The 17,498-nt window shown below is 40.0% G+C and overlaps 1 protein-coding gene across 1 annotated transcript in view; it reads left to right on the forward strand.

The window, feature by feature from the left end:
• Positions 1–17,498, forward strand: part of DCC (DCC netrin 1 receptor) — a gene marked incomplete at its 5' end in the record, with an annotated part of 1,185,616 nt that overhangs the window by 902,433 nt on the left and 265,685 nt on the right. The window contains one exon of the mRNA XM_081315662.1: positions 13,648–13,802. Coding sequence (XP_081171788.1) covers positions 13,648–13,802 — 155 coding nt within the window. The remainder of the gene's footprint in view (positions 1–13,647; positions 13,803–17,498) is intronic.

Here is a 17,498-nt window from a genome sequence, read left to right on the forward strand (position 1 = left end):
CGTTAGGTGTTATTTTGGGGGAAATATGGTACTAAATGCATCTGGCTGACAAACTTAACTAGGGCTTATTTTTGGGATGGGGCTTATATTAAGAGCATCCTGAAAAATCATGCTAGGGCTTATTTTCTGGTTGGGTCATTTTTTGGGGGAAACAGTAGCAGAAGGGGCAAGAGGTAAAGGGAATTGGTACTTACTCACTTTAGATGAGGTTATCAACACTGCAAATGATCTAAACATTGCAATATTAGCAATCAGATGCCTCGGAGAAGTTAACAAATAGTCAAGAAAGTCTTCTAGTTTTGAAACCTCTTCATAGGCAAGTAGATTCAAAGTCCACTAAGAGACAAGTGGCCATGGGGAGAATCTCCATCCATACCCATGCAGAGAAATCTCATTTGTAAAGACAAGCTAACTCAGCAAGGTCAATTTGTCTCAACCAATTGCTGAGGTGAAGTCAAGTGTCTCTTCATGATAGAACATCCTACAGAGAGATGGTGCTTCACACAACTTTACCAATTGAGTGTTTTCAATAATTCACCAGTTATAATTGCTTGCCCTATATCATGAATCTCTAACCTTGGAATCTATACCTGTCAAATCCATCAGTGGTAGGTTCCCTTCTGAGCAAAGGCTATATCGTGAAGAGTTAGAGATCCATCAGTGTTAGGATGACAGGCAGGTAAAAAAGGGAAAATGTCACCTTCAACTTCAACTCAGACATAGTTGAATTCATGGCCATGTAAAATGCTACCTGAGTATTTTCTCATTGTTTCCATTCAAATACAAACCAAGTTCAACCTTGCTTAGCTTTAGTCATAGTCAGATATTATGTCAATTATTTTGCAATGTATTTTTTTAAAAAAAAATCTAAAGAAGCCAAAAACTTTTCAACTATTTAAATCAGGAGTGTCCAGGTTTTGGAACTTTAAGAACTGTGGACTTCAACTTACATAAATCCTCAGCTAGCCAAGCTGGCTGGGGAATTCTGGGAGTTGAAGTCCACAAGTCTTGAGGTTGAAAACTCCTGGTTTTAATAGTATCTTCTAATATAGTTATATTTTAAAATCGGTTATGATTTTGGAGGGGAGGAGTTACAATGAATGGTTTACATGTAAGTATGAAAACATTTTCATGAAATAATCAGTAGAAAACATAGTATCTTTCCTTAGTAGAATCTACTTCTATAAGGTGTATCATCCTCCATTTAGCTAGAGGGTATAAACACTAAACGTTGGGCTTAAAATGCCACATTTAATTTTAAAATAAAACTTTGAAAAAAAACGTTTTAAGAGTTTGTATGGTGGTGATGACAGCCTCAGGTCTTGTGAACTTTCAGGCTTTCAGCGTGAACAAACTAAACAGAGTTTCCTTTATTTTTCATACATTATTTTTTTTTTTATAAAAAACTAGTTTTCCTTTATAATAATAGCGGATCTGACATTAACCTGAGGCATGCACAGAAATTGTCAGACAAATTACTGTAACTCCTGAGAACTGAATGAGTCTTGATGTTGCAAAATAACAGTGATTTTGCTTTAGAATTGACAGTTTTCCCATGACTGGCACTGTATCATTCTGTGACATGATTCCAGCCCTTATACATGCCTGGGATGCTGAAGTCCTGTGACATGTCCCTCAAAACTTATACCATCCAAATGTTCAGGACTTCAACTCCATCAGACTTAGCCATTAGGGTCAGTGGCAAGAGAGTGTGATTTTTTTTAGAAGAAAACCTATGAAAGATTAAACCAATAGTGTTTAACCAACCTAGAACTATAAGGAGAAATGTCTTGACAGTTGGAACAATTAATCAGTGGAACGACTTGCCTCCAGAAATTGTGGGTGCTCCAGCACTGAAGGTTTTAAAGAAGAGATTAGAGAGCCATTTGTCTGAAACAGTATAGGGTCTCCTGATTGAGCAGGAGACCTCCAAGGTTCCTTCCAACTCTGTTATTCTGTTTTGCTAGACAGATACAACAGGTCCTTGCAGCTTTTGTTGACTTGAGACTAACTGCAGCATTCCTATGACATGGTCTGCCTTCCATCTCCAAAGCTTAAGTCTGCTTCAGAGATGAAGTAGTTTTCTCCTTTGACTTGAATTAGTTATGGATGCCCTTATGATGACCTGTTGTGTACAGTCAGATAAGCCTAAGGAGATGGGGTCAATGAAGAACCGATACGTGGTGAAAGAGAATTCATGAAGGGTACAAATGCAATGAGAAGCTCCAAAACTGGCCTGTACCCCCTTTTTGCACATTAAGAATTGGATATCAGGAAAAACTGGACAAAGAAAGAAAGGAAATAATTGAAATTAATTTAACTGAAGGAATATTGTAGAATGTTTTCAAAAGGGAAAGTTATGTATGAAAGGTGTTACAAGATAGATTAATTTCTGAAAAGAATGGATAGGAAATGGATGTAGATAAAGAAAAAAAGGGGATATGAAATAGTGAAAATAATTAATTTATAGAGAGACCCAGAAGTTTGTGGAGTTATGCTAAATATACAATATTAAATATATGTATATTTACAATATATAGAATGTATAGTATATTAAATATACAATACAATACAATAAATATACAAGTTTTTCTGGACTTAACTGAATAATGAGTACAGGTAGTCCTTGACCTATGACCACAGTCAAGCCCAATTTTTTATTGCTAAGCAAGACAGTTGTGAGTTTTGCCCCATTTTATGACCTTTTTTGCCATAGTTGTTAAGTGAATCACTGAAGTTGTTCAGTATCATGGTTAAATGAATCTGGCTTCCCCATCACTTTGCTTGTTAGAGGTTTGCCAAAGGGGATCACGTGACCCTGGCACACTGCAACCTTAAATATGAATCAGTTGCCAAATGACTTGGCAACTTGGCAACTGACCCATATTTTGATTACAGGGCTGCTGCAATAGTCATAATTGTGAAAAATGGTCATAAGTCAGTACTGTTGTAACTTTGGTCACTAAACAAACTGTTCTAAGTCAAGGACTACCTGTAATGAATATATTACCAAACTGTTGTGAATATCAATTTATTTTAGTACAGTGCATTCATTGAGAACCAATTTAGTCTAGTACAGGGGTCCCCAATCTGTGGGCCACAGCCCAGTGGCCAGTAGGCCATGGCCCACTATTGGGTCAGGCTGGCTAGTGTCTGCATGTGTGCATGCACAACCCCTCACTTGTGTTAGTGCTGCAGCCGCGTGGCTCAAAAATGGGCCGCCACCATGCCTTGGGGCATGAAAATGGGACGCCACAGCCATGCCTCAGGGCATGGAAATGGGCCACCACCATGCCTGCGGGGTGCAAAAACTGGTGCATGCTGCAAGGTGTAAAAACAGCCACCGCTGTACCACAGGGTGCAGAAACAAGACACTGTGCCACTCAAGAAAAGGGCAGGGCTAGTGAGTATCACACAGGCACTAGCCCCGCCCTGTTTGTGGCACGTCCGTGTGTGTGGCCCTGTTCACACAGACGCACACATGTAAAATGCTTCCCCTACCTTTTCCTCCGACAAAGTTGGTGACCTCTAGCTGAGTAGTTAAGATAGCAGGCTAGAAATCAGGAGTCCGTGAGTTCTTATGCATGGAAGCTGGCTGGGTGACTTTGGGACAGTCTCTCTTAGCCCACAACGTCAGGCTTGGACAACAGGCCAGTTGGTTAACTTCTGTGGCAATCAATAGATTAATTCTCAATCAATCAAAAAAAAAAAGTGGAACCTGCGCTTATGGGGAAAATGCCAGGAAAGAAGGATAGAGCATTCATAATTGTTAGTAAAATACAATCTATTATCAAATTATAGTAACGGGGTTCTACTCCAGTTGCTTTTATGCCTGTCTTTTGATTGCCTAATAGGACAGGCCAACAATTCCAATATCAAATTAAATATAGAACAAGTGCATTCTTGGAAACTTTTACAAAACACGTTTGTTGGTTTTAAAAAATAAGATAATCTAGAATAAGCCTAGAATACTTTATTTAGTGGCTCATTTCCCCAATCTAAGAAGAGAGATGTAAAAATAATCTCTTCATCTAATATGTTGAATTATTGTGATGGAATACAGTAAGGATGTGGATTCCCAGGAGGAAGGGGATTCATTTCAGAGGAGTAAGAGGCAACTCAGTTTAGATATTATATGCGTGAGAAAGAGGGTGAAGACAGCTTCTCCATAATAGTTAGTATATTGTGGATGCAGATATGAGCGGCATGATGGCCTAGTGGTGAAGATGCTCAATCTTAGGTAGCAGCAGATGTTTCTCTCCTAGGCACAAAGAAAAAATATCTGCTGTGAACTCTGTGTAGGCATCAGGAAGGGCATCTGACCAGTAAATGCTCAGCTCCATCCAGTTGCCCCGACTGTACCCCAAATTAAGGGATTACAGGGTTGTAAAATGGAGATTTATTGTAGATGAAGATAGTAGAGACCTCGGTCTGGCAAGATTGTGTCTATAGGTATCAAAAAATTAAAGAAATCAGCTTTGGGCCTGGCAGCTATGTATATATCAGATTTTATTTGTATACCACATCTTATCTCTAGGCTATAAGGGACTGAAGAGGCCAAATGATTCTAATAGCTTTTAAATTCATTTGTAAAAAGTAGCTTGAGGAAGTAGGAAAGAGAAATAATGCCAAACGTTAGCCCATTTTTCTGTTATTGCTTCCAAGATTCTTTTACCTCGAAGCAACTAATTAGATATTTAATAGATTATAGCAGCAGTTGTCAGCTACCTACTAAATGTGCAAAAATGGTGCAATTACATTTTATCACTCTGATAAATTTACCAATGTTGTTCTACCTTTCTTCTAGAAACCGCCACCGGAGAGTTCCATCTTTTTGAATCATTATTAGAAGCTATGTTTCATTTACTTAGCAATTGTCTCATTTTCTCCATGACTTCTCAGCATGTCCTTGCTGCCAATACATTTTAAAATAATCTTTCATTATTACTATATTTTATTAGCATTATGGAGTATTTTGCGTTTTTGTTTAATCATCTGAATTTTTGAAAATCCCAAAGCCCCAAAAGGCGATTCACTGTTGCAGGTTGACTGAGGAACCACTGTGCAGATCTGCTCATTTTTTAATTCATATCCTGCCTTTGTTATTTTTTTATAAATAATTGAAGGCAACAAATTCCTTCTTCCTCCTATTTTCCCTACAACAACCCTGTGAGGTGAGTTGGACTGAGAGACAGTAACTGGCCCAAAATCACTCACTCAGTTTTCATGCCAAAGGTGGGACTAGATTTCACAGTCTCCTGATGATTGATTTCTAGGCCAGCACCTTCACCACTACACCAAACTGGCTCTTATATACTTCATTGAAGACTTACAATAGCAATAGCATTTAGACTTATATACCACTTCATAGTGTTTTACAGCCCTCTCTAAACAGTTTACAGAGTCAGCATATTGACCCCAACAATCTGAGTCTTCATTTTAGCGACCTTTTCCTTGGATGGAAAGCTGAGTCGACCTTAAGCCGGTAAGAATCGAACTGCTGGCAGTCAGCAGAATTAGCCTGCAATACTGAATTCCAACCACTGCACCACCACGGCTCTTATACAGTATCCAATGGGTCATCTTTTTTCCCCCCAAGTCATGAGTCACAGATAGTGAGGAATGCAGGATGACAAAGAAAAAAAATGCATGTGACTATAGTTATGCTATCTGCATTTTTCAAGTCTGCATTAAGTTTTTTTCAGGATAGTCAGCAGGGGTGTCAAACTCAATTTCATTGAGGGCCGCATCAGCATTGCGGTTGCCCTCAGGGGGCCGGGTGGGTATGGCCAGGGTGGGCGTGGCCTACTGGGTGGGCGTGGCTAGAGTGGGTATGGCCTACTGGGTGGGCATAGCCAGCTCTACATCGTTCGCATCAAGGGTGCCTATGGGGACCTGGGCAGGAGTGGGACAGATCTGAGGATTTCTGGCAGAAGGAGGGTCTCTGGGCCAGGGCCAAGGCAGTGGGGGCCATTCCCTCACTGTTTCCAGGATGGCTTTGCGGGCCGCATGAAACCACTTCGCGGGCCAGATCTGGCCCCCGGGCCTTGTGTTTGACATGTCTGGGATAGTGACTTCAGTTAACCATTAAATACCGGGACCACACTTTGAAAACTGGTTGGGAGAGGACAATCATACAGCTATGATCAGGACAAACGATTCACATTTAATTTAATTTAAATTTAATATCCTTCAAATCAAATTAATTCAGGGTAATCAATATGCTTACTCTCCAGATATTTGCTCATAAGGCCATTGCAAGGTAGTTTAATTGACCTTGATGAAGAAATGTATACTATGAATATCTTCATTTAGATATAAAGGCACTGAGATTTGTCTCCTTGAGGTAAAGGAAGTTAATATAAGCACTTTTTTTTCCTATTAACCTCCCATAAGATGTGATCTCTGGCCATACCTGTAGAAGAGAATGTTGCTATTATTATACCCAATAATGGACATAAAAATAGATGTATTGAATTGTTGATTGATTATGTTCCATCCTTTTGTTTTCAGTTCAGCACTAATCACCTTGATTAACACTATACTGATAAACTATTTCACTCTATACATAATATTACTTATATTACCCTCTTAATCAAACACAGAAAACATACAGATAATTCACTTTGAGATAACTGCTTCAGTCAGTATCCCTAGATAAGAAGAAAGAAGCCCAACTCAGTTGACAACCTGAATTTTATACTTTCTTTAATAAGATTATGACCTTAAAAATTGTATAGTTTGCCATATACAGAGGCAAAATCACCCGTTTCCAAATAGTCATAGGTGAAGTCCTGAAACAGTTGATGTCATTTGGAATGAATCATCCATAAAGTGCAGGTAGGAACTAAAATACAGTAATAGGACGCAAGCAGCCAAAACCTGTGATAAAAATAGGCATTTATCAGATAGGACATAAACCAAAAAACTATGACTTATAGATTGGCTAAATAACAGTAAAAGAAGAAGTAAAAATACCAATCAGCAACGTAAAATTCATCTCCTTCTTTCTCTGGTTCCTTCCTTGGGTTCCAGGATGGGACACTTACCATTTATACAGGACACGGCAGTAGCTCTGCCTAGGCAGGGGAAGCCAGATTAAGGAGATATGGCAGGAAAACAAAGGTTCCCATCAGAAAAAGAGAAGAAAATATTATTATGTTATGTTACAAGAAAATATGATGGCAGTGACCCACAGGTCTCCAGTAGACTCACTAAAACTGTGCTTCTGTGGCTATTTCTTGTCTAACTGCTAAAGACTAGTACCTTCTTCAGCAAACATTTTCTAGTTTTGGTTTAGGAGAATATCAACCTCATGAAAAACCTTCCACAAGATCCCTGATCCCACAAGTGACCACCAGACAGCTCACTACATCTAACAATAATAAGCAGGCATATACATAGAATGAAGGCTATTGCTAAGCACATTGATTTGTGCTTTAAATTGTAAGCCGCCCTGAGTCTTCGGAGAAGGGCGGGATATAAATGGGATTAAAATAAAATAAAAATAAAAATAACATGCCTGTTTCAGTCTTTCTTGCCTTCCCTGCCCCATTCTTCCTATCTGTCTGTCTGTCTGTCTATCTGTCTATGTCTATCTGTCATAATCATAATCATAATCATAATCATAATCATAATCATAATCATAATAAAAGTTGGAAGGGACCTTGGAGGTCATCTACTCCAACCGCCTGCTCAGGCAGGAAACCCTATACCATTTTGGACAAATGGCTGTCCAGTCTCTTCTTAAAAACTTCCAGTGTTGGAGCATTCACACCTTCTGGAGGCAGGTTGTTCCACTGGTTAATTATTCTAACTGTCAGGAAGTTTCTCCTTAGTTCTAGGTTGCCTCTCTCCTTGACTGGTTTCCATCCATTGCTTCTTGTCCTGCCTTCAGGTGCTTTGGAGAATAGCTTGAGTCCCTCCTCTTTGTGGCAGCCCCTGAGATATTGGAACATGGCTATCATGTCCCCCCTCATCCTTCTCTTCATTAAACTAGACATACCCAATTCCAGCAGCCGTTCCTTATATGTTTTAGTCTCCAGTCCCCTAATCATCTTTGTTGCTCTTCTCTGTACTCTTTCTGTCTATCCTCATCTATCTGTCTATCTTCTCTCTCTCTCTCTCTCTCTCTCTCTCTCTCTCTCTCACACACACACACACACACACACACACACACAGAGAGAGGCCAAGTTATTCTATTGCTTATAGGTTCATGCTTTCCAGGAGAACCTTAAGGCTATTTCTGACAGCAGCATTCCCCATGTTTGAAGGAATTTGGGTTTAGCCCAGGTATAGTAGTGGTGCTCATCATAGAGGTAAGGGAAGGCCAGTGAAGAGATCACATTCTGGTGAGAGAGAAGTTCTCTCAGGATGGGTTCCAACACAAATCCAAAAGCTTGGAAGACTACCCAAATTGGATCCTGCAACATTATCCCCGGACATATATATTTGCTTTCATTCATCATAAGAGAAATGCTGTGGGTCAACGGCTCTTAAACTGGCAGACTTTCCTCTTGAAAACAGATACATGTGGGTCGGGGTAATGCTAACTAACTGGTCACGAACCAAAATTAGAAGATAAACTAATGGTTTTTCAGAGACTAGATCAGTACAAAGCCAATGAATATTTCATAGGCTTCTAACAGAGGTCAGTAAAAAAAAAAAGATGGGACAGCTGACACTAAGAAATGCTTTTTATGTCCATTTGTTACATTGGACCACCATTTACAAAATTCAGAAGTTACTTACACTTCTGAATGAATGAACCTTTATTGCCAATGTACAACCATGTATACATTGAGATTGGCTGAGCCTCCCTTCATTTGCAAAATGGTTCAATATGGTGCACAATGCTGGTTGAAGCAAATAGCTTCATAGGGAGTTCCAGAGTGCTGTTTCAGTTGCATTAACATTTCACTTGCATTAAAAATTATCAACTGTTGCCAACTTTGGAGGACCTCAACAGCTGTGGACCTTCATGTCTATGGAGATTCTCAGTCATCCAGGTCATGGTTCTTCCAAAGTTGCTTTTTCAACTGGACTTTTTTTTTCCTTAAAGACATTTCACTTCTCATCCAAGAAACTTCTTCAATGGACCTTCATGCTGTCTTTTCCTGCTTTATGTCATCCAAACTATTGTTCTCAATATTTGCAATCAAATTCACAACTTTAAACAACCACAAAAATCACCTAAATGTAGGATTTTGGAAACTCTGTACACCAAAGTAACTTTACTAAAATCTGCTAGCAAAAATAGTGTGCTCACTTGAAAAACCTTGTTCATTTTTCATGAGAATTATACACACGTCTACATACTCACCCACACATATTGATGTTGAAATGTGATAGGTCAAGAAAAAGAAAAAGAAATTGGATAAAAATCAAACCTTGGATATTTTTCAAACACCAGAAGAAACTGCAGAGAAGCTTTTAATAAAGATAAACATAAAGCCTTGGCTTCATAATCCTATCTATTCCATCCTTGTCTAAAATTCAGAACAAACCCTGTGCTGCTATGTGAGTGAAACAAATGGGAGTGAGTAGCATAAAACATTCACTTGGTTTGCACAACATTAACTGCAAGTGAACATCTTCGGTGAATAAATATGAAAGACTGTAGATGTAGTCAAATGGGATCAGATGCTGCAATTGGCATTCGGAGTTAAGCATTGTTAACCTGCCTTCCTGTGTGACTCAGTTATCAACATTTTTTATGGCTGAACCATTTTATTTTGCAGTTCTTGTAGAAAATCTCTATATTTCTAGGAAGCACACAAGATGAGAGTAATGAGAATGAAGCAAAGCATGACTTAACTTTGGGGGTGGAGTGGGGAATGGATTAAGCTGGGTCCTCTGCATTTATTTCAGATCTGATGTCAATGAAAATAGAACACACCAAAAGAATTATGGACAGAATTACTGCTGAAAACTGTGTTTGTATCTATGTTTGCTTTGAAAAATTCTCATCCAGACACATATTTAATAATCTGTGATTGTTTGAGCATTTAACCCATTACTCAGTATTTCTTTGGGCAAATTTGAAATATTTAATTTTTTGTCATGCTTCATTTCTTATTTAATTTTGTTTATATCACAATAACCTAAAGAATGGCTGTGAAATAAATATTGAAGTCAGGAATGAAGAACGAAAAATGCTATCATTTCTAATTTCCACCTAATAGATTAGTTAGTTTGAGGCCATTAATTGGTGATCTATGGCATAACAAGGATTCCATACAATATGAAATTAACTTGTTTGTTTGTTTTATAAAATAAACAAAACAAGTTGTTAAAAAAATAAACACTATAATCTGACAAAATAGAGACTCACTTAAAGTACTTTAGTACAATGAAATAACATCTGTCAAGTGTGAGAAAATCAGGAAGTCTAGGGAATTCAAAAGGATATAAAGATTTATTGTAAGCTTGGGCTCTCTACAAGAATCTGAACTACTAACAGTCAAAGCAAATTGACAGTAGATAAGACTCAACAGAATTCAAGGTGGGCTGGATTTAGATCTCTTGTGGATGCAAAGGGACTTGAGACTGATGACCCACTTGATCCCTTTCTTGGGCACTGTCTGGTCATCTCCTACAAGGTCAAATGTAATGAAATATTAAACGAATATTAAATATCTCCGAATGCCAATTTTTACTTTTTTTAAAAAAAATCAAACTAACATTATCCAAGGAAGGGGCATCCATGGTGTTTTTAATCCTTTTTCATTGTCTTAATTTTCCAAATGGAAAATTTTGCTATTTGCAAAATAGGAACTTCAAAGATTTTTTTAAGGGAAACTAGGAAAGGGAGAAAAAAATGTCTTTATATCATGGACAAGAAAATAGACAAGTAACTATGCTAAATGGCCTGAACCGATTTCCTGGAGACAGATTTTGAAATTAATCTGAGAGCTTAATTAACTCATATTTTCATGAGGGCTACAGGTTGTTCTCATAGCTTGCAAAATTTTCTCAAAGAGCCAATAATTGTCCATGGTTAAAATTAGCAGAGGCATTATATAATAATAGTTTGAGATCAGCTGAGTTATTGATTGGTACTGATATAATGATTACAATGCAGAGTTAAAGGATGGAAATAGAGTTTGGCTACCACACATTGGTGCAATATCCAGCTGCCTTTTTAAATAACAGAATAACAAAATTGGAAGGTGTTCTAGTCGAACCTCTTGCTCAAGAGACCTTATACCATTTCAAACAAATAGTTGTCCAATCTCTTCTTAAAAACCTACAGTGATGGACCATCCACAACTTTTGATTAATTGTTCTATCAGAAAATTTCTCCTTCTTTCTAGATTGGTTCTTTCCTTGATGAGTTTCCATCCATTTTTTCTTGTTCTAATTTCAGGTGCAATTGAATATTCCCAGCTTGGATTTTTGCACAGCTTAGCTGTGGCCACAAGAACTAATTTATTTGGAAGTCCCCAAGTAACATTCCGTGTAACCTGATGCTTCATTGTTCCCTCTCCTTTACCAGTTGCAGGGTTTTCTTGGACAATCAAGATCCATCCTTTATATTAGTCTATAGCCACTAATCTCACAAAATGTGACTGAAATGCATTTGGGGCCCATAAAATGACCCATATTATACCACCGCTTCATTAGCTTTGCTGGCTGCCGGTTTGCTTCTGGGTGCAGTTCAAGGAGTTTGTTAGGACCTTTAAAGCCCTCCATGTAGAGGTCCAGATTACTTGATGAACTGTCTTGTCCTGCTAACCTGTCCTACTCGTGCTGGCAGAGGAGGCTGTTGAAGATCCTGCCAGTCAAGGAACTCCAACTGACAGTATCCAGAAAAAAAACACAACCCACCCCTCTGGAACATCCTGCCCCCCGGGCTGAGGTTTGCTCCTATCCTTCCACAAAGACCTGACTTTGCACTGAGATCCTATACTGAGGACAGATCTGGAGCAAGTGCAGAGCTAGAAGCAGTGAGATATGATAGTTCTTCACCTTGGGTGCTAGGTCCTAATCCTTCAGAGTCTTAGATCTCATTTTGCTTTTCTACCTCCTCTTCTGCTGATTGATAGATATCATCTGTATGGTTTGTCCAGCCTGCTCTTAAATTCTAAATCCGTGGTGGCGAATCTATGGCACGCGTGCCAGAGGTGGCACGCAGAACCCTCTCTGTGGGCATGCGCACCATTGCCCCAGTCCTAGGTCTTCAGCTGGGTTTTATAAAACCTTTTCATTTTAGGCCTCCACTGCTGTGTGCAAAAAAGGGGGGGGGGTTCAATCGATCAATCAATTTCAACTTCTCGCAGGGAAAAAAAGATCTTGCAAAGTTGGAATTGATTGAAATTTTTACTCCCATGCTTTTACCACCACACCCATGCCCACCCAATGGGCCACGCCCACCCAGTGGGCCACGCCCACCCGGCACCTGACGATACATAAGTGGGTTTGGGGTTGCAGCTTGGGCATTCGGTCTCTAAAAGGTTCGCCCATCACTGTTCTAAATCATCGACCTGGGATAAGTTTGAGGATGGATAGATGAACCTCTTACAGCTTCACAAATTTGGTGCAACTTCACGCAGTTCCTAAACAGATGATTCATTTGTTCTAACCAGAGCTGCTTATGAATGAATATGGTTTGAGAAATAATTTCAGTTTGTTAAGTGTTGTGTTTATTTTTTTTTCTTTACTAATAAGCTTCAACTTTACTATCCACGTTTTTTATTTCCCCTGCTTATTTCTCCAGTCCCTTTGGATGGACTTCCCAGCAAGAGTCTAATACACAGGTGTCAAACGTGCAATATCACATGACGTGTTGCAATGTATCGTGACTTTTTTTCCCATTGCTGGCAATGGGGTGGGCACGGTTTTGGCGTGATGTATCCGTCCTGCGGGCTGGCAGTTTGACACCCCTGGTGTAATATAACCTTCCATACAAATCTGGCTGTGGTATTCTAGCCTCCTCCTGCATGGACTTGCCTTGTTAGTGCTCAGCACAGCTCAAGGCATAAAATTTCTTTCATGGAGACATTTCCACCAAGTTAAAATTTGTTAGATGTTTATTGTTTATGATAAACAATTGTTTATTGTTACCATATTATAAAGTTGGCTGATTGACATTTTTAACAATATATTTCTGAATAATGCATAATATTTGTACCAATTAACTGCGACAAACAGTTACAATGAATACCATAACTGCTATGTCATAAGTAGTAAATTTGGACAGATGTCATGTAGGAGTGGAGGGGAGAGGATTTTTTCTTTCTGTAACTATTCATTGTTTTGTTTTATTTTCCACTGCAGTGGTTCTAAAATAAAATTTAGTACTAGCTAGTGCTTTAATCTCCTATTCACATCCATTTTTTAAAGTTTATGCTTGTCAGTATTTTTGTTTTATCACTTTAGATTTTGCTTTTCTGTTATGTGATAAGATATTGATGATTTGCTGGTAGGTAGTGTAATTGAGAACCTAATAAAAAGAGGTGTATAAAAGGATAATGATCATAAAAAAATAGGAAGTCCTCCTTCTATTGTTTAGTCTAGACAGTTCATCACAGCCATTCCTCAATCTGTTCTCTCTTATGATCACATGAATCCTCCTAGAACATTAGTTTGGAAATTTTTCATCTTGACATTTGTGTTTCTTGCTTTTCTCTTTTTTTTTTTTGTTAGGGAGAGAGCATTGAATACCTCCCAGTCTGGGTTGTTGCAACTTACAGTGGGGAATCTGAAACCTGAAGAGACCTATACCTTCCGAGTAGTGGCATACAATGAATGGGGACCGGGAGAAAGTTCACAGCCCATCAAGGTGGCAACCCAACCTGAGTGTAAGTACATTAATTGGGTTCTAATTGGGTTTTAATGTTCCTGCAGTCATTTTTAGTGTGCTTATGTATGTAAAGTGGCATGGTATGGTATGGTATGGTATGGTATGGTATGGTATGGTATGGTATGGTATGGTATGGTATGGTTGTTGTTGTTAGCTGCGAAGTCATGTCCAACTCATCACGACCCCATGGACAACGTTCCTCCAGGCCTTCCTGTCCTCTACCATCTTCTGGAGTCCATTTAAGCTCATGCCTACTGCTTCAGTGACTCCGTCCAGCCACCTCATTCTCTGTCGTCCCCTTCTTCTCTTGCCCTCAATCTTTCCCAGCATTAGGCTATTCTCCAGTGAGTCCTTCCTTCTCTTTAGGTGGCCAAAGTATTTGAGTTTCAACTTCAGGATCTGGCCTTCTAAAGAGCAGTTACGGTATGGTACTCTATGGTAAAGTACTGTTCGGTATGTTATGATACACTATGATATGGTATTTATTTATTTATTAAATTTATTTGCCACCCATCTTGCTGTGGGGCTACTCTGGGCGGCTTACAGTGGTAAAACATAAAAAAATGATTAAAAAAATATATGTAAGCATAACAAGAAATAAAGAAATAAAACAATAAAAAATATACAGTGGAAGTACAATAATGTGAAATCAAAAAGATGGGCGGGGGGAGCAGGAAGCAGAGGTGGGCAGGTGAGGTCAGCTAATTAATCCAGCAGCCACCTCCAGTGATGTACTCTTCTAATGGATCCTCAGGCCAACAGGCAGAGTCAGGTTTTTAGGCCCTTGTGGAAGGATAGGAGCAAACCTCAGCCCGGGGGGCAGGATGTTCCAGAGGGGTGGGGGTTTTTTTCTGGATACTGTCAGTCGGAGTTCCTTGACTGGCAGGATCTTCAACAGCCTCCTCTGCCAGCACGAGTAGGACAGGTTAGCAGGACAAGACAGTTCATCAAGTAATCTGGACCTCTACATGGAGGGCTTTAAAGGTCCTAACAAACTCCTTGAACTGCACCCAGAAGCAAACCGGCAGCCAGCAAAGCTAATGAAGCGGTGGTATAATATGGGTCATTTTATGGGCCCCAAAGACTGCTTGTGCTGTTTTGTATCAGTTGAAGTTTCCAAATGCATTTCAAGAGTAGTCCCATAGATATGACATGGTATGGCATGCTGTGTTGTGCTGTGCTATGCTGTGCTGTGCTGTGCTGTCCTATCCTATCCTATCCTATCCTATCCTATCCTATCCTATCCTATCCTATCCTATCCTATCCTATCCTATCCTATCCTATCGGTAAAGTGGGAGGTTCAGGGGTTTCTGTGGAGTGGAGAGAGGGATAGTTAAAATAAGTCAAGACAGCAGCTACAACAGTGCAATGGAAGTCCTGCCTGCTTCTTATCTGTGGTTGGTACTGTTGTCCATTTTGATTTTTTACACTGTTGCTACTCCCCCTGAAAGATTACAGCTTGTACTTTCCTTCTTTATCAAAAATTTGTTGTAGACAAATCCTCTATGGGGAATTTACCTTTGGTACACCACATACACATACACACACATGCGGACACACACACACACACACACACAGAGAGAGAGAGAGAGAGAGAGAGAGAGAGAGAGAGAGAGGGAGGGAGGGAGGGAGGGAGATTGGAGTAGGAAGCAACATGGGGGTTATTTCTAGGCTAGAACATTCACGTGTCCCCTGTGTCTGTGGCCTTACTAAGGTATTGCTATTTATCCTCAGGGGACAATCTTCCCTCTACCTCAAGATGTCATAATTTTGAAGGCATCCATTCTTCCATTCTTAGCACAGATAGTTTTCAACTTACAACAGTTCATTTAAGGACTGTTCAAAGTTACAACAACACTGGAAAAAGTAACTTATGACTGTTTTTCACACTTACTGTCAAGTCCACCATGCTGGTGTCCTGCCATTCTGTTGGAGGGGGGAGAAGGAAGATTTCTGGCATTCTTTGCATACTTTCACTTTTCCTGTAACTGCTTGGGAATTAGGGAGGGAGGGGGCTGTCTTTGGAGAAGAAACAGACTCCTTCCCTGCCAGTTCTGGCCTGGTTCCAAGGCCATTGTGCCCTGAGAGTGACTTGTTATTTACCCAGCACCTCAGCATTCTCATAACATCCCTACAGCATCCATTGGCTGCCGGTGGACTGGTTAGGAGGGTTGGGTTTGGGGAAAAGGAAAGAATTGCTTTGTGCTTTTTGTGGGACCTTCAGATTCTGCCTGACTTCTCTGCAACCACTGTCTCTCAGTAAAAGGTCTTTTGATTGACCTCAATAGGGCCAAGAGTTTTACTTTCCTGAGGGACCAGCTGGGACAGGTCCTTCCATTTACCACCTCTGCAGCATCCCTATGATCATGGGAATCAAAATTCAGATGCTTGGCAACTGGTACTTATTTATGACCATTGCTGTATCTCTGGGTCACGTGATCACCTTTTGCAACTTTCTGACCAGCAAAGTCATTGGGGAAGCCAGATTCACTTAACAACCAGGTTACTAACTGATCAACTGCAGCAATTCACTTAACAACTGTGGCAAGAAAGGTCGTGAAATGGGACAAAACTCACTTAACAGATGTCTCACTTAACAACAGAACCTTTGGGCTCAATTGTGGTCATAAGTCGAGGACTACCTGTACTAGATGACCTGGCCCTTCCTGGCAGAGAACTTGACTAGGGATAGATAAAGGTAAAAGTAAAGGTTCCCCCGCACATGCATGCTAGTCATTTCCAACTCTAGGGGCCGGTGCTCATCTCCATTTCAAAGCCGAAGAGCCAGCGCTTGTCCGAGGACATGTCCATGGTCATGTGGCCAGCATGACTAGACGCCAAAGGCGCACAGAACGCTGTTACCTTCCCACCATAGTGTTCCCTATTTTTCTACTTGCATTTTTACGTGCTTTTGAACTGCTAGGTTGGCAGAAGTTGGGACGAGTAACAGGCGCTCACTTTGCTACGCGGCACTCGGGATTCGACCCGCCAAACTGCCAAACTTCTGATTGACAAGCTCAGCATCCTAACCCACTGAGCCACCGCGTCCCTAGGGATAGATACCTCTACACATATGCCACAATGACAGGCGCTCTGATAATCTTTTTGGTAACAGTGCATGATTTTGTACCCCATATCAATACTGGTTAATGTAAGCTTAATACGAAGAACTGTCAATTATACCTCAGAGTAATTTAACTAAGTTGCAGTTTAGTAGATTGTACAGCTGACAGTCTGTAAAACATGTCTACGTTTGTCATTGCTACATCCTATTCGAATGATACGGCACTCACAGTTACAGCCTTTCCTCACCAAACAGAATTTTTAAAGGACAAAACATACCTTGCTGCTTGAAATGCTGTTAAGAAAAAGAACTACCAGCATTTTTATGTCTGTGCGTATGTATGCCTTTGAGTCAATTTTTGACCCCTGATGACTGCCTGATGACTGCCTGATGACTGCCTAGTCCTTGCAGCTGTTTTGGCAAACTTTTTTTTGAAAGTGGTTTGCCCTTGTCTCCATTTTAGGGCTGAGAGAAAGTAGCTGGCCCATGGTCACTCAGCCAGCTTTCTGCCTAGGGCAGGATTAGAATTCACAGTCTCCCGGTTTCTTGCCTGATGCTTCAACCACTATGCCATACTGATTGTACCAAAAGAAAGCTCAGATAGACCTTGACTTATGAACATAATTAGGA

This window comes from Vipera berus (assembly GCF_964194415.1).
Source record: "Vipera berus genome assembly, chromosome: 2".
NCBI lineage: Eukaryota > Metazoa > Chordata > Lepidosauria > Squamata > Viperidae > Vipera > Vipera berus.